The sequence below is a fragment of the Peromyscus leucopus genome, chromosome 8b (assembly GCF_004664715.2).
Source record: "Peromyscus leucopus breed LL Stock chromosome 8b, UCI_PerLeu_2.1, whole genome shotgun sequence".
NCBI classification, from domain to species: Eukaryota; Metazoa; Chordata; class Mammalia; order Rodentia; family Cricetidae; genus Peromyscus; species Peromyscus leucopus.
Window position 1 is genome coordinate 98300766 of NC_051086.1, and position 24469 is coordinate 98325234.

The window sequence follows — 24469 nt, forward strand, 5'->3', positions numbered from 1 at the left end:
GGAGGTGGGAAGGACCACTTCTGGGTTCAGGTCATTCAGCCTGGGCTGGTTGCCAAGAGTAACCAGGCAAGCACAGGTCAGAAGAACATGCAGCAGCTTACTGCAGGGCTGCATCTGTGGGCCTACAATAAGTTTAATTTTTGTTTTTTCAAGTGATGGGCGAACAGTTAAAAATTGGTAAATTTGGCATGAAAAGTCTGAAGGTTTGAGAATACTGGGCTCCCATCCCCTCAGGGCAGGAGTTAGCAGGCACAAAGAAAGCTACTAGATAAAGAATAGCCATTCTTGCCTGATGCCAACTCATACCAACCACTCACCTGTCAGATCCCCGAAGCTGTTTAATTTTGTGCAAGTCCAGCCAAGGTGGGCAGCCCCTGAGATGGTCCCCATCAGGATGTACAACTTTAGCTAAGGTGGGCAGCCCCTGAGATGGTTCCCATCAGGCTGACGGGACCACGTGGCCTTCCTGCTCCCCACCAGCCCATCATGAACCACAACCCCTGGATGCTGCTGTACTTCATCTCCTTCCTGCTCATCGTGGCCTTCTTCGTCCTGAACATGTTCGTGGGCGTGGTGGTGGAGAATTTCCACAAGTGTCGGCAGCACCAGGAGGAGGAGGAGGCACGGCGCCGGGAGGAGAAGCGACTCAAGAGGCTGGAGAAAAAGAGAAGGAGTAAGGAGAAGCAGATGGCCGGTCGGTAGTCTTTCCACGTCTCTCTGGGTCATGCTTGACCTTGGCCTTGCGACGGCAGGGGGTTGGGAGCTGGGGTTGGGGGCTGGGAGAAGTGCTCCCGCCCCCCTCCTCATCTCCTTTCCTCGACAGCATGTCCGTCCGCCTTTAGAGCCTGCATGAAGCAGACCAGGTCAGCTCCATGGGGAAGGAGCTGTCCCCCCCCCCAGGAGGCTCCCTCGGTCTCGGCCTCATACTCCCCAGAGGATGCCAGGGAGAAAATGACACTCAGCATCTCAGTTGTCTCTCAGAGGAGGGACATCCACCTGACCTGACATCACACCTCCCTGTACTGGTGTCCAGTGACTCAGGGATTAGCCTAGGTACCAACTCAGATCAACACAGCCTTGCCCAGCAAGTACTCTAACCTCCGTGCGTGCTCAGAGTCCATAGCTGCTCAGCCAGGGCTCAGGTGAACCTGCAAAGAGCCGGTAGTTGAGAATGAACTTCAGAACCACAGCCCTTCCCTTTTCTCCAACAAAACTACCTGGCTCCTTGGTGGTTGGTGGTTTTCTTGCCAAAGAAGAAAGAAAAGAAGAGCCGGGCATGGTAGCACAAGCCTATGATCAAGTCACTCAGGAAGCAGAAACAAAAGGATCACAGGCCCAAAGCTAGTCTGGGGTACATAGTGAGTTTGAGGCCAGCTTGGGCTAACCGTGAGACCCTGTCTCAAAAAGCCAGACAAAAAAAGGAAGGGTGAGAAGGAGAAAGAGAAAGGATAGGAAGAGTCTTCTCTTGTCTCGGGAAAGGATTATGCTCATAGGAAAGCTGAATAACCACTCTTTGGCCCAAGAACCCCTCCAGGCCCTCACCTCCTCTCCCAGCACCTCTTGCACAGGGTGGGTGAGGCTTCATGCCTCTCGCCTTCATGCTGTGCCGTGGACAGGCTGAGACACATGGGAAAGACACATAGAGTTGGGAGGAAGAGGAGTAGCTCCGTGGCTGCTATGTTTCTGGCGTGTGTGCAGGTGTGTGTGTGCACCTGGCTCCCATTCAGGGCTCCTGTCTGTCTGGTGCTCTGTCATCTCCTTGCCTCTCTCAGTAATAGCCCACGTTCCTCCACGTGTCTCTGTGTGTGGGTTTCGAAAGCCTTTGTGTGTCTCCCTGTGTCTCTCCCTGTTTGGTCTGTGGGTTTCCCTCCTCTCCACCCGCTCACAAAGCGTCTGCATTCCGCCGATCAGATGTGTGCCGCGCTCTGAGTTTCCCTTTGGTGTGTGGAAATGTGAGTACCACCGAGTGAGTTAGGGGCTCAGTGCCTCTGCCCCCTTGTGCCCTCAGCTGCGCCTCCCGCTGCTGCCCGTGGCAGGTGCTTGGAGGAAGGGGAGAGCGTGGAGTTAGAGTGGGGTGGGGCCAGAGATGCTCCAGGAGGATGTGGAGGGGGACTCTGGCCCCCCAGTCGGCCATGAACAGGTGCAACTCCCTATCTCTCGCATCCACCCATCACCCTTGAAAGGCACCCCTCTTCCCAGCTCTGGCTTGGGGTCTGGTCTTGGCATCCCTGTAGATTCTAAAGCCGGGCAGGTACCCTGTCCCCAGGGCCACACGCTCCCACTTCAGCTCCACCCACTGCACACCCCTGGCAGTGAGCTGCCTCAACAAGGCATCTGCAGATTTTTTTTTTTTTTTTTTTTTTTTTTTTTTTGGCAGGAGGCACTGTGGCCCCTGCCTAACCAGCTGGCTCCGCTTCTGGGGTCTGTAGCTGTTCAGGTGCAGCTGAGGCCACAGCGGGGGGTAGGAGTGGACATCTGTTCTGATGACAGTCTGCCTGCCCCCCTTCCAGTACCTCCCCACCCCTGTGACCCTGGAGAGTTGCCTTCTTCAGGCGCCCCAGTCTGGGGTTGGCATTCAGAATCAATTGCTAGTGCTCAGCATACCCCCATTTGTCGGCAGAGTGAGGGTTGGAGCTGAGGGGCCCTGCCCAGCGCACCTGGTCCGGTCAATGACCAATGTCGTGTTTCGTTCTTTTAGATCTAATGTTGGACGATGTAATTGCTCCCGGCAGCTCAGCCAGCGCTGCGTCAGGTACTGCGTCTGGGGTGTGGGTTCATGCGTGTGGGACATGCTCTTTGCTCCCTCTCCATGGCTCATTGATTCTATCCTCTTAGGGGTGAAGGGCTGGGGGTCCTTGGGGCCCCCCCGAGAGGGCAGAGCCTGAAGCATTGGGTCTGCGTTGTCCCCCATCCCCTCTGCCCCCCCATAGGCCCATGATAAGCTGGATGGAAGTGAAGTGGGTCTGTCCCCCTCTGGCTTAACAGTTCTTGGAGGATCCAGGTCTTCTGGAGAGGTCCCAGGATTCTGCACCTCCTCTCTCTTCTCCTGTCCTCACCATTGATTATTAAGCTGCAAATCTCTCTGCCTTCCCTTGTCGGAAGGGGAGTCTTTGATCCAAGGGAGAGGATGAGAGGAGCAGTGAGGGGAAGGATTTGTTTTAAAAATGTAGCAATGAATAATTGAACCAACTCATTAATAGTCAAGTAATCGCGGTGGCCACGTCGTCGCTACAAACATCAGGGATTGGGAACGGAAAGACTGTGTTAGCTGCAAGCTTCTCCCCGCAAAAGCCAGAGGTTTGAGAACAAGTTGAGTCCTTCCCTCCAAAAGCTGTGTGTGTCTCTGGGAAGACTTCCCAGTGCCTGCCCCTCACCCTGTGCCCCACTCTGTCTCCCAGTCCCCGCCCCCCATACTAGTCCCAGATGGAGATCGGGAGGATCAGAGTCTATGGCAAGGGCTGTGGGGTCCTCATCACATTCCCTGATGGTTCCCAAGCTGTTTATCCGAGGATTCCCCTTCTGGCCTCTCCCACAGATCCTGCAGTTTGGTAGACTGTCTGGAGTCGGGAGCATGTGGATAACGGCTTTGTTTCAATATTTTTACTAATCAAAGGCACATTTAATTGCTGATCAGAGCTTCTGAGCCGCAGAAGGTCACACACTAAATGACGGTGAAGAGAGCTGTCGTGCCATTAAATTAGTCTATGGGGTCTTCACATGAGTGAAGGGATGATTTCTTTCAAGCTTTGAGAAATTTTTATTGAGAATGAAAGGCCCCCCACATGGCTGCTTTCTCTGTTGCTGAGGGCTTGGGTTTTCAGTCTGGGAACCACTGACTGTATCATTCCTCACTGACCAACTCAGGCAGGTGCCATCCTGGGGAAATGGGCTGCGGGGGGTCTGTGAGGGCTCAGAGACCTGCTCAAGGGGCCTTCTGAGCCTTGGCAGATCATCATCTCCTGTTGCCATGGTCCTGAGCTGTGGTGTTTGACATTGAGTAGCATCCCTCAAGGGGCTCAGGAGTCTCTGGCTGGTTTGGATCTCTATTGCTAGGACCCCCATGTCTCTGTGTCAAATTGTTTTCCAAATTTCTGACATGGTAGGGGGTGTGGGGCAGGTGGGGAGAAGTAGTCTTTAGTGTAACCCTTCTGAGATACTGGGCAGCAGATTGGTGTGGAGACTGAAGAATACACATGCTCAACTTTACCCCTAAATACCACCCAAACACACGGCTGGCCCACTGAGGCTCTTCTCCCCAAGGAACTGTCTCATTAGTTGGCATGTGTAGGCGCAGCTGTCAAGGTCCACCATACCTACACCACGGCACACACTGGCGGTCTTAACCTGCACCCCTACCCAGGGGTCCTGGCTTGCTCCTGACGGCACATGCATACTCTCTTTGGTTGTAGTAATGACCTAGACTCCGAACAGGGCCTCGTAACATCTCACATCCCTCTTCTCAGGGCCTGGGGCTCATCGGGGTCTATAGCAGAGCTTGCCAGACTTCAGTGTGAGTAAGACTTACATGGAGAGACAGGACAGGGCTTCCCGGGACTCACCCTAAAGGTCTCCCACAGGGATCTTGGCCCTGAATTTCTACTGGACTCCCAGATGCTGGGGTGCTGGTATGCCAGCCTATCTCCCACAGTGACTGGGGCCAAGCCAGGTCTCTAGTCTGAGTTTTCTGAGAGTCTTTAAACCCCCTTTCTGGCTAAAACACCTTCACCCCCCTTCTGCTGTGGCCAGGAAAGGCAGAATGGAAAAGTTGGATTATGGAGATGCTGAGCCTAAGCAGACACAGGTCTGAAGGGAGAGACAGGGGCTACCGGGTGACAAGACCAGCCCTGTGACACTTGACCCCCAGCCCCGGCTTCACTTCCTTCACCACCTCTGGCCTCCATCTCCACCTACCCCCTCCTTTCTTCCCACCAGGCCAGGACCCACAGCAGCATGGCTTTTGCTGGGGGTTGGGGGGCTGTATCCCTGCCGAAAGCCTATTTTCTACCACTGTCCTTGGCAGACTCGCTGCCCTGACTGTGCCTTGGGCTCCCTGTGACCCCTACTAACTGTTGTTGTCCCTCACAGCCCCTCCAGCTCTCCTCATTGGCCCCTGGACCTCCCCAGGGGCCTGGTGCCCGTCTCCCACAGTCTCACTGGGCTCTACTCTGCCAAAGGCAGCTGGGATTAGTAGGAGGCAGGGAGGGTCAGGCTGGAGGCTGGGGTCTCGCTGTCTCATTCTGGTGCTGGGCCACTTACTCTCTGGGTCTCTCTGGACGGCAGAGGGGCTGCTGGGAGACAGGCCGCTCTAGCTGGTGCTCTTTTGACCTGTGTTCTAATGGAGGGTTTCCTGGATGCCTGCCAGTCAGGGCTGCGGGCTCAGGTAGAAGGATATTTGGGACCTGTGGCCATGAACAGACGCCCTGCCTCAGTCGTCATTCCCTGCCCCGCGCCCCACCCCTCCCCAGCCACCCCCCTCCCAGTTACCTAGAGGGTCCCTGGCGGTGGCAGCGGCGGAATGCAGCCCCTCCCCCACCACTCAGACTCCTGAAGCAAGGCTGGAAGGCAGAGATGTTGGTGATGCCTCTATTTGGCCATGGTGTGCCCACAATAGTCAGGTTGGGGTAATATAGAGGACGAGGGGACTTCTCCCAGCCTCCCCTCAACATTCTCTCAACTAATAACGGGGCTAATAAGGAGCCGCTTCTTTTAACCTAATTGTATTCAAAACATTTTAGTTAATTCTCCATTCATATTTTAGCATAATGGGATCGGGTGTTCTCGGCATTTATGGAGATTAATGCAGAGAAAGAGTTCCGGCTGCTAAAGCAACACAGGGTGACTAGCGCCCTCTGGTTTCATGGTACTGAAGGAAGGAAGGAAGGAAGAAAGAGGCCCTGGCTGGCCCAACCACCCTCCACCATCGGGTGTGGATGACCTGTGGTCTCATGGCATCCCCTGCCTCTGGCCTTTCCACTCCCCATTCTCTTGGGTGTCAGGAGGGCCGCCTGAGCAAAGTCACACCTGGCAGGGCCATCTCTGAAAACAAAGCGATGGTCTCCAGCACCTCCGAGGTGCACCTGGCCTTTTCGGGTCTGTACCCCTGGTTATCCACACCTCAAGGCCGATGTGGAGACGGGTCGGGTGGGCTTGCAGAGCGGTTCGCGCAAGCCCAAACCTGCCACTTCTGGGCACGCTTCTTCCTTTGGCTTTTGGTGGGGACTCACCCCCAAGCCACTCCCTGCCTCAGTTTACCTCTCGGTGAAGGGATCCTCTGCATGGGAAAAGATAGTTGTATTTGAGCTGGCCTGGGCCCAAAGCTTTCTGCCACTTCCGAGCCAGCTGGTTCCTGGCATGGGCCTCAGAGGCTGTAGCCCTCACTGGCTGGCTTCTGCCAAGGCCTCCCAAGAGGGGAAGGGCTGTCTGGGACCTGAGGCTGGCCATGCTTTCCCAGGGGGGGCTCTCTTCCCTCTGTGTGGCTTCCTGTGAGACCAATCTGTTGGCACATTTCCAGATAGCATGTCCCCACCTTGGCCTGGCCCTTACTTCAGCACCTGGAGGAGGACCCCTTGAAATCTGCCCCCAGATTTCTCTTGCCTGCTTGGCAGGATAACCCGGCACTGTGACTTTTCTAAGTGGCCGGCTAATTACAAGCGTAGTACTGTGCCTGTGACAGATTTCAGACAGCACTTCCCGCCCAGCCTGCAGTGTCAGGGCCACCCCAATACCCAGGGTAGGCTGGGTACTGCCTCATTAGAAACTGGGTGAGTCTGTGGGGGGCACCCTCCCAACTCAAGTCTGGAGCCCGGGGCCTCCCCTCTACCTTCCCGACATGAGGCTGTGGGAAGTCCGGGGCATTGTCCTCCGGGGACCCTGTGGTAGGTCATCAGGCAGCCAAGATGTCCAATTTCCAATCTCCGGTCCTATCGCAAATCCCAGCTCCGTGTAATCCCTTCGGCGGCCCCGGAGGCTGAGCTTGGAGAAGGCCTCGCAGCCTTCGCCTCTGTGGCTGGAGCTCACTCTGAGCACGATTAGATGGGGTCTTTCATCTTATTGATCCACCTTGCTGCTGAACATGGAATCAAAGGTGTTATAAGGAGCTGGCACGATTTAGAAGCTGCCCGGGGATACGGGCTCACCCAGGATCTAATGTAGGGGAGGGGCTCTGCATGTCCCTATCCCGTCCCTCCCCGCCCCCCCTGACTGCAGGCAGTAGAAGAGTGCTTGGCTGGGGACAGGCCAAAACAGCCGTCTCCTGCGAAGGGCAGCCGGGGTGGGGGCGATGGGAATGCTGGTGACATGGAATGTTTCAGCACTGGGGTAGAGGCTGGCGGCAGGGAGGGGCTGCGGGTGGAGGGGTGTTGGGGGGGCAGGGCCTGATGTTTGCTCTGTCCTCCTTCCTGCCCCACCAGAAGCCCAGTGCAAGCCCTACTACTCAGACTACTCTCGCTTCCGGCTCCTTGTCCACCACCTGTGTACCAGCCACTACTTGGACCTCTTCATCACGGGTGTCATTGGGCTGAATGTGGTCACTATGGCCATGGAACACTACCAGCAGCCCCAGGTGAGAACGAGTGATGGGCCAGCAGCCTAGGGGCCTCCCCCAGATGAGGCAACAACCTGACCTGTAGCCTCTGCGTGCCAGGCAAGTGTGGGGAACGCTGCATGGGTCCTTGTACCTGTAGCGGTCTCCTTAGAGGTGGGTATCCCCTTTGTTGTATAGATGAAGACACTGTGGCTCTGTCGGTTAATTGTCTTGACCAAGATCACATAGCTAGGCAGTGGGGGACCAGTACATTTTTATTGAGCATCTAGTATGTGTGGCTCTGAGTCTTGGAAAGTGAAGAAGACAGATAGATGGATGTTTGCCCTTCGAGACTTGGATTCTAGTAAATACTCAGCCCCAAACTCATCTGTTTCCAGTCATCCCTCTCCTCTGCCTTCCAGCCCTCAGTTTCCCCATCTGTGCAGGGAGGAGGTTGAGCTGATAAGGTACAAGCCTCTTTCCAGTCTCGGTGCTCTGTGCCTTCTGGCACAGTCTCATGTGTTCCTCATCACTTCTCAAGGAGACATTAAGATTTGAATTGTCATGGGGTAGTGGCCCGTGGTCAGCCATCGTGGTAGGAAATGGGGAGAGCAGGCTTCCTTAGCCTCACCCTACTTCCCAGTTTGGGGAGGTGTGGTGATGGAGGGGTGGGGCAGGCTTCAGCCTTGGGCCTAAGGAGACCCTGCCTCTGGCCCCCACCCCTGCCAGATCCTGGACGAGGCTCTGAAGATCTGCAATTACATCTTCACGGTCATCTTCGTCTTGGAGTCAGTTTTCAAACTTGTGGCCTTTGGCTTCCGCCGTTTCTTCCAGGACAGGTAACAGAAGAGAGAGGTCTGGGAGCACTGAGAGGAAATAGAGGTGTGTCTCCTGGGGAAATACCCAGAAGGCTTTGAGCCGAAAGACCTTTCTTAACTCTGTGAGTCCAGCTGCCACCCTTGGAGATGGTGATGGTGGTCAAGGATCCAGGGCTTAAGGGCTGGGAGGGATTTGGGGGTCTGACAAGGCAAGGCTTAGAGGGATTTAGCAGCAAGAAACCACTGTGTGTGAGCTTGGAGCCAGACTGCCTGGGTTGGGTTCGAAACCTACTTCTACTATTAGTGACTGGTGACTTTGGGCGTGCCTCAGTTCCCTCCTCTGTGAAGTGTAAACTATCACTCTCCGTATCAGAGCTGTGATACGGATATAAAAGTTCTTAAAATAATGCTTGGTGCAAAGTAAACATACAAACGCTGGAAACAAACAAAGACAGATGAAGCCAGGTGTCGCTGCTCAAGCTTGTAGTCTCAGATGCTGGTAGGCTGAGACTGGAGGATTGCTATGAATTTGAGGTCAGCTTGAGCAACATAGCAAAACACCATATGGAGGGGGGGTAATAATTAAAAATGAAAAGCACAGGCCTTTCCCTGGTCTGCTTCTCTGTGCCACCACAGCACCCTCCCCCACACCTCCTTCCCCGACTCAGGGAGCGACATTCCCGGTTGATTTTTCCAGGTGGAATCAGCTGGACCTGGCCATCGTGCTTCTGTCCATCATGGGCATCACACTGGAGGAGATCGAAGTCAACGCTTCGCTGCCCATCAACCCCACCATCATCCGTATCATGAGGGTGCTCCGCATTGCCCGAGGTAGGTCCGGCTGTACCGCTTGTGTCTGCCTTCCCACAGGAACCAGCTTGCTGGGGGAGACAGAGAGAGTTGGTTATGGGGATGGTGACGGGTTCCCAGGGGCTTTCCCCCAGCCCCTGCCATAGGTAGGGGTTTGTCCAGCGTGAGGGGGTTGGGGTGTGGGTGGACCCTCCCGTCAGCTGCCGCCCAGCCTGGCTCTCCCGGCTCTGTGATGGGAGGACCCGGAGGGGGCCGGCTCTTGACCCTGTCCTGTTCTTCAGTGCTGAAGCTGCTGAAAATGGCTGTAGGCATGCGGGCGCTGCTGGACACGGTGATGCAGGCCCTGCCCCAGGTAGCTGGGAGGTGGCGTGGGCAGAAGGGAAGGGTCCTCCTGGGGAGGAGGAGGAGGAGAAGGAGGAGGTGCCCTCCAAAAGGGCAGGGGGCTCAGGGAAGCTGACTGGAGAGCCAGCAGCGTCTTTTCCATTTCTTTCCCTCTTCTCCAGGTGGGGAACCTGGGACTTCTCTTCATGCTATTGTTTTTCATCTTTGCAGCTCTGGGCGTGGAGCTCTTTGGAGACCTGGGTGAGTTGAGGTTGGGCACGGTGGAGGAGTCAGGGCTGGAGACCAAGGGGGGATCATGGGACTAACACGGCTTCTCTCCTTTACCCTCTTCCCCCAGAGTGTGATGAGACACACCCCTGTGAGGGCTTGGGCCGGCATGCCACCTTTAGGAACTTTGGTATGGCCTTTCTGACCCTCTTCCGAGTCTCCACCGGTGACAACTGGAACGGCATTATGAAGGTGAGAGGCCACAAGATGGAGGCCCTTCCCAGGGCTGCTCCAACACAGAGAGGCCACCCCAGTCTCTGACCTAAGGTTCTTTAAGAAGATGTATTGGCCACGAATAAAAAGCACGCCCCCTCGTTGCACGCGTCAGAACACTCGGGACTCTCTCTTCTCAGGACAGGCTCTGACTCACTCATACTTGCCCCAGCATTATCAAACACCTTTCTGTCCTCGGGAAACTGATCTCCCTTCCCATCCAGGTCCTCCTCCCTCCGCGCTCTGATTTTCCACAACAGCCCCACCCTCCGCCCTTCCCACCCTCAAGCCTCTGCCCTTGACACCTCCCACAGGACACCCTCCGAGACTGTGACCAGGAGTCCACCTGCTACAACACAGTCATCTCCCCCATCTACTTCGTGTCCTTCGTGCTCACGGCCCAGTTCGTGCTGGTCAACGTGGTCATAGCCGTGCTGATGAAGCACCTGGAGGAAAGCAACAAAGAGGCCAAGGAGGAGGCGGAGCTGGAGGCGGAGCTGGAGCTGGAGATGAAGACGCTCAGCCCGCAGCCCCACTCCCCGCTGGGCAGTCCCTTCCTCTGGCCTGGGGTGGAGGGTGCCAATAGCCCGGGCAGCCCTAAGCCTGGGGCTCCACACACCACGGCCCACATTGGAGCAGCCTCGGGCTTCTCCCTTGAGCACCCCACGGTGAGCAACAGCGCCCCTTCGAAAGGGCCGTGGGGCAGGAGAGGGGCAAGGGAGGGCAGGGCAAACAGCAGCTCGTTGAGGGTATATGGGGCCCCAGGGCTTCTCCTCCGTCCTCCTGGCCCTCTGACCTCGATGTTGAGGGACTAGCTGCCACCTGCCCTTTCCCAGAATGGCTGCCCCTATTCACTGTGTACGGCCACCCTCTAGCAAAGTGGTGGCAGACATGCTAGCTCCTCCAGCCTGGTGTGGCTTCCCCTTCTAGGCGTTAAGCTCAAGGCTAAGTTCTCTGTTTCCTTCCTGTTTCTTTTTTTATCTTTACCCGATTGTCAAACCTCTTTCCTACCCCCCTCTCTTACCTCCTTGACTCCCTTCCATCTCCCTGTCCTTTTCTCTTCTCCTTGTCCCTCCCTCTCCCCCTGTGGACCCTGATCATTCTCATCTCTCCCATCTCTCCTTCCTCCTACACCTTCCTCTTCCCCATCTCTCTGTTGCTGTGTGTTGTGTATGTGTGTGTGTGTGCGCGCACGCATGCGTGTTTGTGTGCGCCTGTCACGTGGGTTTCACCTCCACTCGTTCTGTCTACCCCTCTCCGATCCCCTGCTCCTCCGATCCAACTTCTCATCGTTTGCCCCTCTGACCCCTGCTCCCCTGGCTCTCCGGCTCCCTTTATGGGCTGGTCCTCCCAGGACAGACAGCTGTTTGACACCATCTCCCTGCTGATCCAGGGCTCCCTGGAGGGGGAGCTGAAGCTGATGGACGAGCTGGCAGGCCCAGGGGGCCAGCCCTCTGCCTTCCCTTCCGCCCCCAGCCCGGGCGGCTCCGACCCACAGGTTACTGTGCCCTGTCATGTGCCCCTTCCTCTGACCGTGCCAAGCTGTGCCATGCTACGCTGTGCTTCTGGGGTGGCTGGGGCTGTTGCCTGCCCACTGAGGATCTAGAGCAACTGCAGGGCCACAATCGAGCACTGAATCGGGCCGGAGGCAGTGGGGGTAGGGGGCGTGTGTGCTCCAGGCTCTGAAAGGTAGAGAGGAAGAGATCGGCCTTTCAGGGGAGAGGGAAGGCTGGAGGACAGGCTTGGGGAGGTGCTTCGTAAGAAAGAATCTGGGAGGAAGAAGAGATGAGACAATGGGACTTTGGGGGTAAAGGAGGCTGTGTCAGGTCCCCGGGGGGGGGGGCGGGTAAGAGCCTCTGAGGTTAGTGCAAGGGACTGTGGGACCCATAAAAGGACCAGTTCTAGCCAGCCTATTTCTTCTGTAGTGTCCAGAACCACCCCCACTCCTCTGTTGGCCTTGTAAGTACAAAACCCACTAGACGTGATAAGAGCTGCCGTAGGCCTTTTTCCGACCTAGGAAATAGAGGTCACCTCTGGGACATGAACAGGAAGCAGGCCTGACCCCCTCACCAGATGCCACCCCTTTGCGCACACCTAGGGTGCTCTTCCACAAGCCCAGCTTACCCCGAGCTGTTGCTTTCTTGGTCCCTCCAGCCCCGTTCTCCTCCCCTTGGCCCAGGACTCCTTCAAGACCCCAACCCCCACCCCAGGTCAGGGACTGCCAGTCTGGAGTGGGCTAAAGGGTGTCGACTCCAGCTGGAGCCTTGCCGCACAAACCCTGCTGGGGGAAGGCGCAGGCCCACAGGTTCCTGGGCAGCCTTTTGCCTGGTAGAAAATAGACAGTGATTTTCACATGATAAAGACCCGTGCTGCTGCTTGTTAGGATTCAGTCTCAGACCTGGCAGTGACCTAGAATGATCAGTGGGAAAAGGAATACAGCCGGTCCCTTCCCCAGCCCGGCCCCCGCCCCCATTCTAAACTAGGCCCACAGGAAAGGTGGAGGGAGGGAGGAGAGTGCCACAGGACAGTGGTCAGAACAGCCCACTCACCGCCCCCAATATCTCACCCGTGTTGAAGCTCCTAGGTGAGCGAGCCGGATGATGTGGTGGCCCGAGTGCGCCCCCTTCAGACTAGCTGGGAGAGCACCTCTCAAGGCTCACATTGGAGAAGGGGGAGCTGGTTGCAGGCAGGCGGAGGAGGGCCCACGAGGGGAGAAGCTGGAATCTGGGGGCAGGCCAAGTCCTGCTAGGCTTTTGGAAGCGAAGAGAATAGGCAGAAAACAGCCGTCAGATTGCCGGCATTGTCCCCGGTGCGGCGCCCCCACCCCCACCATGCCGCTCAGTCTGCAGAGAGGAGACGGGGCTTTGCGGGCCTTTCTTCGTTCTTTTTGTGTTTGGTATCATCTTTATGAGATTGGAAGCCCTCTCCTCCGCGCTCTCCCTGGGTGGCGGCAGTGTGGGAGGGGGCTGCTAAGATGCCTGGGGTATCTTTAGAATGTGTTACTGTGTCTCTTGGTCTCTTTTGCTTCGCCAGTGTTTGCTCTGTCTCTTTGGTGCCTGCTACAGACTCTCTGATCAGAGCAGGGGGTTGAAGTGGGAGGGGGAGGAGGTGCTGTGGGTCGATTGGGGCGAGGGGCGGGGAGCGACATGGGATACCTTCCTCCCTGCTTTGTGGAAAGGGGAAGTGGGGGCTGCGAGTGTGCCGCGCGCGTGCGTGTGCGTCCTGGTTTCTCATGCCTGCTCATCTCTCTCCTGTCTAGATCCCTCTAGCTGAGATGGAGGCTCTGTCTCTGACGTCAGAGATTGTGTCTGAACCGTCCTGCTCTCTAGCTCTGACGGATGACTCTTTGCCTGACGACACTCACACACTCTTACTTAGTGCCCTGGAGAGCAATGTACATGCACACATCCCTTGCTGCTCCCCCCCAGCCTGGGCTAGGCTGGCTGCAGGGTTCCAGATCCTCTTCCCACTCCGTGCCCTAGTCCTGCCCAGAGGCATTCATTCACCTGTGGGCACAAAGTGCCCCAGCCTTTGCTGGCATGAATTCTTCCTCAAATGAGATAAGATTAAACCAAGGCCCTGCTCAGAGGGTTACAGGGGCATCAGTGGTGACAGGGTTATTTCAGGAATGACAGCCCAAAACAGAAGTGACTTGGGAGCCAGCTTCTGTGTTTGGAGCCCTGTACCAGCCAGCCCTCCCTCCCTGCCCCCTCCCTTTGCCCTCTCCCTCATGAGACCCATGTCCTGGGTGAGAGCCACATCTCTGCTGCTACCAACCATGTCCTTCCCCTCTGGGGACTGTTCCTGTCTCCTCTCGCTGTCCCTATGTGTCCTTTGTGTTCTGTCCTCAACAAGCTCGGTGGCAGGGGCGGGAGGCTGTTCTTGGGTGTACTTTGACCTTTCTACCCTGCCTCAGTTTCCCTCTGCCCCTCTGACAGTGAGCAGCCCCCTCCTCTTATCATTTGTCTTCTGTCGTGAGAGCCAGGCCAGCTGAGGCAGGATCTTGATCAGAGGCTGGGAGGGTCCCTAGAGGTTGTGGCTCTATGAAAGAAGTGGGTCCTGGGATTGAGATAGAAGGGAAAGACTCAGACTCTACTCAGCACAGCCATCTTCCACTGGCTGGGACCTGTCACCGGCTGAGCCCACGTGGGAAGAAGAGCCTTACAGCCTCCCTGAGAACTGGGAATGGGGAGTCCAGGGAAAGAGGTTCTAAAGGGGGAGAGAAACTCTGGGATCCGGCCTCGGGTTCCTGTTCTGGGGTCCAGGGCTAATCACTGCCTTTCTTTGAAACAGGTTTCCCAAACCCACTCCCACCCCAAATCTGTCCATGGAGGGAGTACTGAGTCCCCAGGGCCCAGGCCTTGCTACCCACCTCCACCCTCCAGAGTCTCTGTGTGGTTAAAGATCTGGAGATTAGGCTGGGCCACGCCCCCTTGTGCTCACCTGTTACTTAACCTGTACGAATCTAGCTCAGGCCTGCCCCCCCACCCCCCCACCCCCGTTGATCCCCGGGGTAACTTTCAGATTCTCTAAGAGGACCACACACAGGCAGTACTGGGGGGCTGCTCTCTCTTCTCTCATCCCTCCTAGTCCCCCACTATCCCCAGCCCAGAGGCTCACAGGGGATCCTGTGGGCATGCTCTCAGGGTGGGGTCTCTCCACCCCTTTCTCCCCTATATGTAGAAACCCCTTGTCTGTCTTCCCATCTCCTACCATGCTCATGCCTATCACCTTGGCCTAGGAGGGTGTGGAGGTGGGCGTGGGTAGGTGGGGGGCAGGGCGGTGGGTCTGGTGGGGGAGGCCTTAGTTCCTGCTGCCTAGCTTTTCCTCAGTTATCAACCCCAGCTGCATGCTCTTCACCTCATGCCCTGATCCTTTTGCAGATGATACCCCACCCCGAGGAGGTGCCGGTCCCCCTGGGACCAGACCTGCTGACCGTGAGGAAGTCTGGTGTCAGCCGGACACACTCTCTGCCCAACGACAGCTACATGTGTCGCAATGGGAGCACGTCTGAGAGAGCCCTAGGACACAGGGGCTGGGGGCTCCCCAAAGCCCAGTCAGGTACCGAGGCTGGGGGTAAACCAGCTTTAGCTCACACAGGGAGGTCCAGCCTTCCCTAAGACCAACAAAAGAAGTGTCTCTCATTTTGAGGAAACCCCCCGAGCTAAAGAGAAATACCCAGACTGGAAGAAGTGGCTTTCATCCCAGGGCAGTGAGGGGTAGAGGCCCTGAGGGGGAGGAAGGACGGAAGGGAGGCCTCACAGACTCCTCTCTACTTCATCTCTCCTTCCCCACAGGCTCCATCTTGTCTGTTCACTCCCAACCAGCAGACACCAGCTGCATTCTACAGCTTCCCAAAGATGCACCCTATCTACTCCAGCCTCACGGGGCCCCCACCTGGGGCGCCATCCCTAAACTACCCCCACCGGGCCGCTCCCCTCTGGCTCAGAGGCCACTCAGGCGCCAGGTGAGCAAGTATGAAGGGGTAGCTCTGGGCCCTGGGATGGGAACTCCTATGCTGTTGGTGACGACTAGAGTGGACACTTTCAAACTTTCAGCAAATGTGTACTGTGTGCCAACGATACAGCAGCTCTATGTATTAGGGACATGGTACTGGGTAAAGCAGAAATGGCTGGAGTTTACCTTCCACCCCCACGCACATACCTTGTTTCACCGAGGAGGCCTAGGGTCTAGGGGAAGAGTTGTTACCAGGGCAACAGACATCCAGTGGCGGTGGTACCCAGGTACTAAGGCTCCCAATCCCAGGCCCAGAGTTTGCCCCAATTCTTCACACTTGGGGCTAAATTCAGGGACACAAGGCAGCGTTTAAGTGTCTTCACTGTTGGCCAACCCTGGGGTCCACCTTCCGTGAGCCAGAGAGTGACTCACAGAGGCAAGTGAGGCTTGGGTGCCTTGTGTGGCTCTCTGTGGCTCTGGAGCACAAGATACATGAAGATCTGCTCAGCCCCAGGCTCTTGGAGAGCAGGCATGGTCCCCTTATCCTGCACCCACTCACCAAGCAGATTCTGGCTGCTAGGCACTGAGACCCCGTTCCTGCTCTCTGAGCTCAGTCTAAGAATGGAGGCGCACGCGCCGTCAGATCACCGCAGCCACAGGTTCTAGCTGCAAGGTGCTTGTGTGGGTTGCAGCGGGGAATCCAGAAGAGGCAAGGGTTAGTTTTATTTGAAGTGGATTGCCAGGCACTCATCACAGAAAACCCATGCTCAGAAGAGTGAGGGACACTTGTTGGGAAGGGTATTCAAGGCCAAGGGAATCGCTGCCTTGCCCTCCCTAAAGGCTAGAGGCACAAAGAGGCCAGCTTGGGAAACAGAGTTCTTTCTGGCCTCCCAGGGCCCAAAGCCTGAAGAGTTCCTCCTGCAGGATTTAGGAAAGTGGAGCACAGAGGACCGGAGAAAAGGGTTGGTGGTTAAAGTGGGAGAGACGTGAACCACAGAGCTCAGAGGGCTCACGGCCCCCTTCTCTCAATAAGAGACGTTAATAGGGTGGTCCTGCACCTTCATGGGGGGGGGGTCTGGAACACCCAGCCTGACAGAAAGATTATAAGACAATCCGTGTTGGAAATCCCTGGGTTGAGCCCTGCACCCACTCCCTACAGGCGGCAATAAGGACTGACTCCCTGGACGTGCAGGGCCTGGGTAGCCGGGAAGACCTGCTGTCAGAGGTGAGTGGGTCCTCCTGCCCTCTGACCCGATCCTCATCCTTCTGGGGCGGGTCGAGCATCCAGGTACAGCAACGGTCTGACAGCCAGAGCAAGGTCTCCAAGCACATCCGCCCGCTAGCCCCTTGCCCAGGCCTGGAACCGGGCTGGGCCAAGGACCCTCCAGAGACCAGAAGCAGCTTAGAGCTGGACACGGAGCTGAGCTGGATTTCAGGAGACCTCCTGCCCAGCAGCCAGGAGGAACCCCTGTCCCCACGGGACCTGAAGAAATGCTACAGTGTAGAAGCCCAGAGCTGCCGGCGCAGGCCTGGATCCTGGCTAGATGAACAGAGAAGACACTCCATTGCGGTCAGCTGCCTGGACAGCGGCTCCCAACCCCGCCTATGTCCAAGCCCCTCAAGCCTGGGGGGCCAACCTCTTGGGGGCCCTGGGAGCCGGCCTAAGAAAAAACTCAGCCCACCCAGTATCTCTATAGATCCCCCGGAGAGCCAGGGCCCTCGGCCCCCATGTAGTCCTGGTGTCTGCCTCAGGAGGAGGGCGCCATCCAGTGACTCCAAGGATCCCTCGGCCTCGGGCCCCCTTGACGGCACGGCTTCCTCACCCTCCCCAAAGAAAGATGCGCTGAGTCTCTCTGGTTTGTCCTCTGACCCAACAGACCTGGACCCCTGAGTCCTACCCACTCTCCCCGGTCACCTTTCTCTACTGGGTGCAGATCCTAGCTCCGCCTCCTGGGCAGTATTTCTGGAAAGTCCCACGTGCGCAGAGAGGCGCTTCGCCCGCCTTCTTTAGTGGCTGGGGGATCACAAGCGGGACTTCCAGAGAGTCTGAAGAGAGCACAGCCCTGGCACCACCGCCTCCGGGAAGAAAGAGAGAGAGAGAGAGAGAGAAGCCCAGTCTGGCAGAGGCTCCCGACACCAGGAGCTGTTGGGAGAAAGCAATACGTTTGTGCAGAATCTCTATGTATATTCTATTTTATTAAATTAATTGAATCTAGTATATGCCGGATGTACGACATTTTGTGACTGAAGAGACTTGTTTCCTTCTACTTTTAATGTGTCTCAGAATATTTTTGAGGCGAAGGCGTCTGTCTCTTGGCTATTTTAACCTAAAATAACCAGTCTAGTTATATTCCCTCTTCTTGTAAAGCACAAGCAGGGGCCGTGAGTGCATTACAACCCAACAGTGGCCCATCTTCAGTGGAAAGCGAGAACCATTTTGGAAACTGTCATGTAACTTATTTTCTCCTTTAACCTCGTCATCGTTTTTCTGTAGGGGGAAAAAAAGAGAAAAAGAGAAAAAAAATGAGATTTTACAAATGAAATGGAACCTTTTTATATATACATACATACATATCTATATATCTATATATCTATATAAAATAAAGTAATTTTCCAAAATAAAAAGTTAATCACAGTCCAGAGTAAAAGCAAAGGGGATGATGGAGAGTTAGGTGTGATCAGATGGCCATGGGGTGTGGGGAGTGGGTGGTGGGGAGGAAAGAGTCGGGGCTGCCTTTGTGTGTGTACAGGGAGGGGGGGTGCGTGTGTGTGTGTGTGTGTGTGTGTGTTGAGTGTGTGTGTGTGTGTGTGTGTGTGCGTACATTGGTATGCATATGAGCTGTGCGTCTGAGAGAGGAGGAGCTCAAATGCCCATCCCGTGACGGGGCTCCATCCTTGCCCCTCCCCACCAGCATGGGAAGAAGAGAACCCTGTGCCTGGTAGGGCGGGGTGGCAGGGGCTTCTGTTTTTCTATCAAAGCTTTATCGCCTCCTCTGAGCCAGGCAGCTCGGGGAATGTGAGTAATTCCAGATTAATTCTTATTTCTGCTGACAGCTATCAGCCGCACATTGAAAGCTGGAAATTGGCATAATGAAGCTGTTTTGGTTAATGGGGCCAATGGAGGCTGGGAGGCAGCCTCAGCTGCTGCGGATCTAAAGCGAAGGGCTGGTGGGGGAGGGGCAGGTGCTTCTGGGTTTTCCTGCCCCAGTCTTCCACCCTGGCATTTGCCACACTCTGGCTGGGTGGTGACCTGAGGTGTCTCCTCTACCTGCCCTCCGATATTGAGATTAATCTGTGTAAAGAGAGCAGGTTGTCCCCTCCCAAGGATGAATGAGATTGTGGGGATCAGGGCTGGGGACATCTGATGAGGATGCAGGGTTGGTGGTGGCCAGAAAACTGAGCTAGGAAGCCGACTCCCTGAGGGGTGATGAATGATACAAGCAAGGTGCTTACATGGTCTGCTGCTGCTTGCCCAGTGGGAGGGAGCTAGAGGAGAGGGAAGTGGGGGGGAAAGGCCACCAGGACAGGGGGGCAGGGGTGGGGGGAGCCGCCTGACCTAGAGTCGCCTTTCTGGTGCTACTGCTGGCGATAGTCTCTTGGTTGAAGTCCTAGTACCAAGAGGGAGTAACTATAGACGCAGCCAGCCTCAAACATCTGTCCTATTTCCATTCCTTTGAACATCCCTGCCCCTCTTAAGTCAGCTCTGTGTGCCTGCATGAGTGTGAGTGTGTATGAGTGTGTGAGTGTGTGAGTGTGTGAGTGTGTGTGTGTGTGTGTGTGTGTGTGTGTGTGTGTGTGTTGCTGCTCTGGAGTAGAACTCAAACCCAGGCTTTTTCCGTGTATTTGAAGCAGCACCCTCCCTACCACTGAGCTGCACTTCCAGCCCTGGATCGGATTCTGGAAACCTCAGCGACATCCCTCACTCACAGCCCCCATCTGCGCCAGCAGCTGGGGGCCCAGTGCCAGGCTGCTGCTGGTTGCCGGTTGCTGGGAGGCTGGACCTGCAGGCGTCCATCCTCTGGCCTATTTCCTAAGCCGAGAGAGCTTTTCTGATTGCTCTATTGGGCAGAAATGATACCACTCATTGAAGCAAACACCTGGTTTGATCTTCCTAGGGTGTATGATAGTGCCAGGCTCTAATCCCTCTAGCCCACTCAGCTGAAGAAAGGGGGTGCTTGTAGAAGCTGGCTTTTCTTTTTTCTTCTCTCTCTCTCTCTCTCTCTCTCTCTCTCTCTCTCTCTCTCTCTCTTTCGGGGGGAAGCTGTACATAATTCCTAGAGTTTTGCCACCTGGATCTGGAGATTAAGCTTTTAGATGTTTGTAAAAGTCTATAGCTGTCTGTGCCTTAGAGATAGGAGGTTTGGGAAGGGGTTGTTCTGGGATTCCCCCTTCTCTTAGTTGTTAGAAGAGTCTGGGTCGAGGGGAAGCAGAAAGCTGAACCCTCTCCCCTCACCCAGACCTCCCTCCCCCCCAACCCCCCCTCCGCCTCTGTGAATACACAGCAGTGCAGTAATGCCGTGGTGTCGCTTGAGGTAATACATAGCATGTCTAATTCTTCCTAACACCCCCTCCCCTGCTTCTCCCTTCCCAAGAAGGACTAAGGAAGCTTGCTTGGGGTCACACTGAGTATGCTTTAGAGTTGCTTTCCAGAGATCTACTGTGAGCCACCCGGCGAGAGGGCAAAGCCCCCCTCTCCCACCCCACCCCATCGTGGACCTGAGCACGTCTCTGGCAGGAAGCAATACCTATGGGGCATCTGCTGTGGGCATATTAATGGCAGAGTCAAGGTGGATATATTTTTTGGGGGAGGGAGGAGTCTTGTAACCACTCTGCCAACAGTGTGAAGTCTTTATCGGCCAGACATGGGGATGCTTGTCTGTAATCTCAGTCCTTGGGAGGTGGAAGCAGAAAGATCAGGACTACAAGGTCATCCTTCACTGCATAGTAAATTGGAGACCAGCTTGGACTCCATGACACTTCCTGTCAAAAACAAACAAACAAAAACCACCAACAAAACAACAGCATCGCTGATAAAAAACAAAAACAAAAACAAAAAAAACCATCCTCATTGCCAGGGTTTGGAAGTGAAGAGGCTGCTGCCCGAGGAGGTTGATGATCTCCGGGAATTGGGGCTCGGGAGGCAGCAGGTCTTTGGTTAGGACCTCCAAGGCAGGCTTGGAACCGCCCAGGGGTTTCTGAGATGGGGGTGCGTTTGGAAATGAGAATGTCTATCTCCCTGGGTGTTTTGTCTCCATTCAGTCTTCTCCCTGGGGTTCAAAGAGGAAATTGTGTCAAGAGCACCTCAGGCGTGGCTGCTGCGGCTTCCTCCACCCCCAAGGCTCCAGGAAAAGGCCTGTCTGGGGGTGGGGAACTGGGAAGAGGAGTGATCTGAGCTGGTGCTAAAAACAAACCTGAAGCTCACACACAGTCTCTCACTCACTCCTCCAAACGCTTAAGCGAGGGAAGCACCCGGCTAGCATTTTTCCAGGCGGCGGCAGCTCCAGAGAGGTTAAGGGACTTACCTGAGGTCACGCAGCCAGAATTTGGCAGAGTTGGGATTTGACTCCAGGGCTGGCTGGCCCCCTCTGCAGCCTCCACCACCTCAGTCTATCCTCCTCGAGGAGAGAATGGGAAGTGATGGGAAGAACCACGCTCACAAAAGGAAGAGTTGGCTAGGAGGCGAGGGGACCCGTTCTTAAAGCAGTCTGCATTTGGTTTCTAGAAATGTACATGTGATCTCCGTGTGGCATACTTGGTGGATTAGAGAGGTCCACAGCCTCCCACCTGGTAAGATCCTAGCCTCCAACGTGATCTCAGCCATAGGGACGGTGGGGGCGTCCTTTAACTCTGGGTGATTTCCAGGAACTCCACGCAGATGCAGGTTCTGTAGTCACGCCAGGTTTCCAGGCAACACCCTTCCCTAGAATGGCTTTGCTCTTTGAAACCCTGGCACCTGCTCTCCCCAGCCACCACTGTCTCCACCCTCTCCTTTCCTGTCCCCACCTAGGCCTCTGCCCACTTTCCAAATAAGCTTCAGCTGCACCTTCAAACGCTCGCCCCGCCCGTCACAGCCTGGTGCCCTATGGTCTCTTTCCTTCTCCCCTGGCCTGCGGAGCTGCCCACCTGCCCACCCCTGTGGTGACAGCGTAGTGAGGGCGTCAGACGACACCACATGGCAGCACCAAGCACTCTTGGCTGGTGCCACCCAAGGTCTCTTCTGAAGAGGAAGGATGAATCCAGGGAGAAGATACCAACCTCGATGGATCCTTCCACAGACAAAAGCACTGTAAAACTCCCCACGGGGAAACGGCTCACGGTGCAGAACTTGTCTGTGGGGAAGCCCGGACTGGAATGTGCCATCTGGATGCTGGGGAGCCACAGCTGGGTGGAAAGGGAGGGTGAACCCCTAGTGCCAATAATGGCTCCTGAGGCCAGTGAACGAATCCCAGACAGACGTGGCATGGAGGAGAGAGGACTCAGGGAAGGTTAGTTGTGGACTGGTCCCGCCTACAGGGCAGGATAAGGTGCATCAAGAAATGAGCTGCTCGGTAGGTAACCTCCAGGAGGGAATTCTGCTACAAACTCTCCCCTCCACATGCCTTAGCCCCTATCTCAATGTAGGAGCTTGGCCGAGGCCCACAGGGCCTATTAATTATTACTTTGAAAACTCTAGGATCAGATACAGTAGTCAATCCCTCACCTGCATACCAATTAGACCGGGTGCAGGCTGGGGCAGAGGGCAACCTTGCCGAGACTGGGACGGGACCAGGTGGCTCCAACTAGGCTGAAGTCTGCAGGAAACAGGCCTGCTGCTGGGGAAGACAGAAGAGGGAGGCAGGGTGTGTGCTGGAGCATAATTAGGGGGGTTCCTGGACTTCAAGGGGTTTTTAAAGGAGCAACGCAGGGAGGCGGGGACAGCATCCCTTTTTTTTCACACGGTCCCTTTAGTTAGCTCCACCCTGCCCTGCCCCCAGGCATCATTTCCTGTGCCTAGATCTCCCTGTCTCCTCTGCCCTGCTTTCTAACCCCTGTTCTGCATTTGCAGTGATCTTTTCACGCCATTTTTTCCCCCAGAAAATCCCTGCTGCCTCTAGATGTTCTCTGGTGGGGGGGGGGGAGAGGCATAGCACATGCACCGCCCATCTAGTCTGGAGTCACAGCCAGGTGGAAAGGGAGGGCGAGGCATTGGTCACCCAATTGTGTTCCCCTCTGAACCTCAGCTCAAACCACATGACTTTGCTGCTCCTTTGAGCAGCCTTTTGGGTAGAAACATCTTGGTTCTGAAAACTCAAAAGCCAAGTGGGCCGGCCGTGCGCACTTGGGGGACTGATCCTCGTTACATGGTAGCCTACCTGAGAACTGCTGTTGAAAATTTCCCTTTACAGATCAAATTTTCACCCAAACTGTAACAAATTAACCATGTTCTATGAAATTATTTATAGCTCTATATTCCTTCTGTTAACAGGCTGTGTGCTCAACCTGTTCAGAATTACCTTCTAAGATTGTAATCAGCATTGCTATGCTTTAGACATCCCAATGTACCGTGTGCCCTATTTCTCCTTTGGGAATCTTTTACGCCCATGACTCAAAACAACGGATGTGTATGGAAGAAGTGATAACCAGGTCTGAGGCCATTTGCTGGAAGCATCGGCGCAGTGAAAGCCACATCACTCCCCACATCCCCAGTTTGTGGGTATAGATTCATAATATCTGATTCTGGCTTTGTGTGGCTGTCCTGAGTCAGTAGGGCCAGAAAGAGTTTTCTCCCTGTGAGACCCCTGTAAAAAAATGAAGACAAAGACTCCTCACTCCTACGGTTACCCGATTTGTCGTGCTGTTCAATATGGAGAGGATGGCCTCTGTTCAGCATCTGCTTCTTAGGGTCTCTTAGATGAGGTTGCTCTTTCAGACGAGACTTCTATTAGATTAGGAGAGGAAAGACCAAAACCCCTCTCAATACATGAAGGCCCACTTTTGTGTAAAGCTCACCAAGAGTTAGTCTTTCCTCTTCCGTGTGCCATAGCCACGTGTGGAGCCTTGTGGGAGGAAGCGTTCTTTTGAGCACTGCACAAGTCTGGAGGAAACGGCAGCTCCAGCCGGCCGCTTGAGTTGGTAAGCGGGCAACAAGCACAGGGCTTTTCCCACGGGGGCTAAGTAAACCAGGCTCCTTCCTGCCAGCCTGATCTACTCTGGCTTTGGCCTTCACTCTGTGGGGCTCTGTCCCCTGAATTTAGAGCTCACACACAGTAATGAATGACTCTGCTTACAAGAATTAGAACTGAGACGTCTTTAAAACAAACTTATGAGCTTTTAAGCATTATTCAGAAGTATTGCCCTTGGTATCCTGACCATGGGATGCTTGATTTGGAAACTTGCAAGGGGGGGGTGCGCTGAGGGGGATTGGTAACCAGTTATGCTGTTGCATAGGACAGGTTCAACAGAAACACCTAATTTTTTGGAACCATATTAGGTGAGCTATAGATTTTTTTTTTTTTTTTTTTTTTTTTTTTTTTTTTTTTTTTTTTTTGAGACAGGGTTTCGCTGTGTAGTTTTGGCCCCTGTCCTGGATCTCGGATCTCGCCCTGTAGACCAGGCTGGAAATCCGCCTGCCTCTGCCTCCCGAGTGCTTGGATTAAAGGTGTGCGCCGCCGCCGCCGCCGCCGCCGCCGCCGCCGCCGCCGCCGCCGCCACCACCACCACCACCACCACCTGGCTAAGCTATAGAATCTTATCAACAGAAAAAAAGGGGGGAACTTCTGGAAAAACCACCACCTACTAAAACTGGTGCGCCCCCGAGTTTTCTGCCAATTAGTAATCCGTATACACAAAGTGCCTTCCAAAAATGCCTTGAAGAGGCTTCTCAAAGAGGAGAATTTTTAACTGCATACCCTATCTTTAGAGAAGACAGTTCCCAGCCATGAAGTGCTCTTACTTTCCTGCTTAAAGATCTAAAAAAGAGCATTATAGAGCCAGGTAGTGGTGATGCAAGCCTTTAATCCCAGCACTCAGGAGGCAAAGGCAGGTGGATCTCTGTGAGTTC

At 55.1% G+C, this 24469-nt stretch overlaps 1 protein-coding gene and 1 long non-coding RNA gene across 29 annotated transcripts in view; one reads left to right on the forward strand and one right to left on the reverse strand.

Moving 5' to 3' along the window:
* Cacna1g (calcium voltage-gated channel subunit alpha1 G) overlaps window positions 1-18059 on the forward strand; it is a 65468-nt gene extending 47409 nt beyond the window's left edge. For 4 of the 28 annotated variants that reach the window (XM_028868935.2, XM_028868937.2, XM_028868957.2 and 1 more), the window contains 14 exons: window positions 481-694; window positions 2699-2752; window positions 7410-7561; window positions 8252-8361; window positions 9038-9171; window positions 9432-9502; window positions 9654-9732; window positions 9830-9951; window positions 10287-10640; window positions 11327-11470; window positions 13232-13366; window positions 14856-15033; window positions 15270-15439; window positions 16589-17647. In XM_028868935.2, coding sequence (XP_028724768.1) covers window positions 481-694; window positions 2699-2752; window positions 7410-7561; window positions 8252-8361; window positions 9038-9171; window positions 9432-9502; window positions 9654-9732; window positions 9830-9951; window positions 10287-10640; window positions 11327-11470; window positions 13232-13366; window positions 14856-15033; window positions 15270-15439; window positions 16589-17320 — 2649 coding nt within the window. In that variant the 3' untranslated portion in view covers window positions 17321-17647. Of the gene's footprint in view, window positions 1-480; window positions 695-2698; window positions 2753-7409; window positions 7562-8251; window positions 8362-9037; window positions 9172-9431; window positions 9503-9653; window positions 9733-9829; window positions 9952-10286; window positions 10641-11326; window positions 11471-13231; window positions 13367-14855; window positions 15034-15269; window positions 15440-16588 lie in introns of those variants that run through there. The other 24 variants (XM_028868939.2, XM_028868943.2, XR_005090455.1 and 21 more) reach the window with 17 other exon arrangements.
* Window positions 17605-21443, reverse strand: LOC119087030. The gene is made up of 2 exons (XR_005090459.1): window positions 20952-21443; window positions 17605-17917 (listed from the first exon to the last, which is right to left on the reverse strand). It is a non-coding gene; the product is annotated as an uncharacterized LOC119087030 (long non-coding RNA).
* Window positions 21444-24469: the final 3026 nt, after the last annotated feature.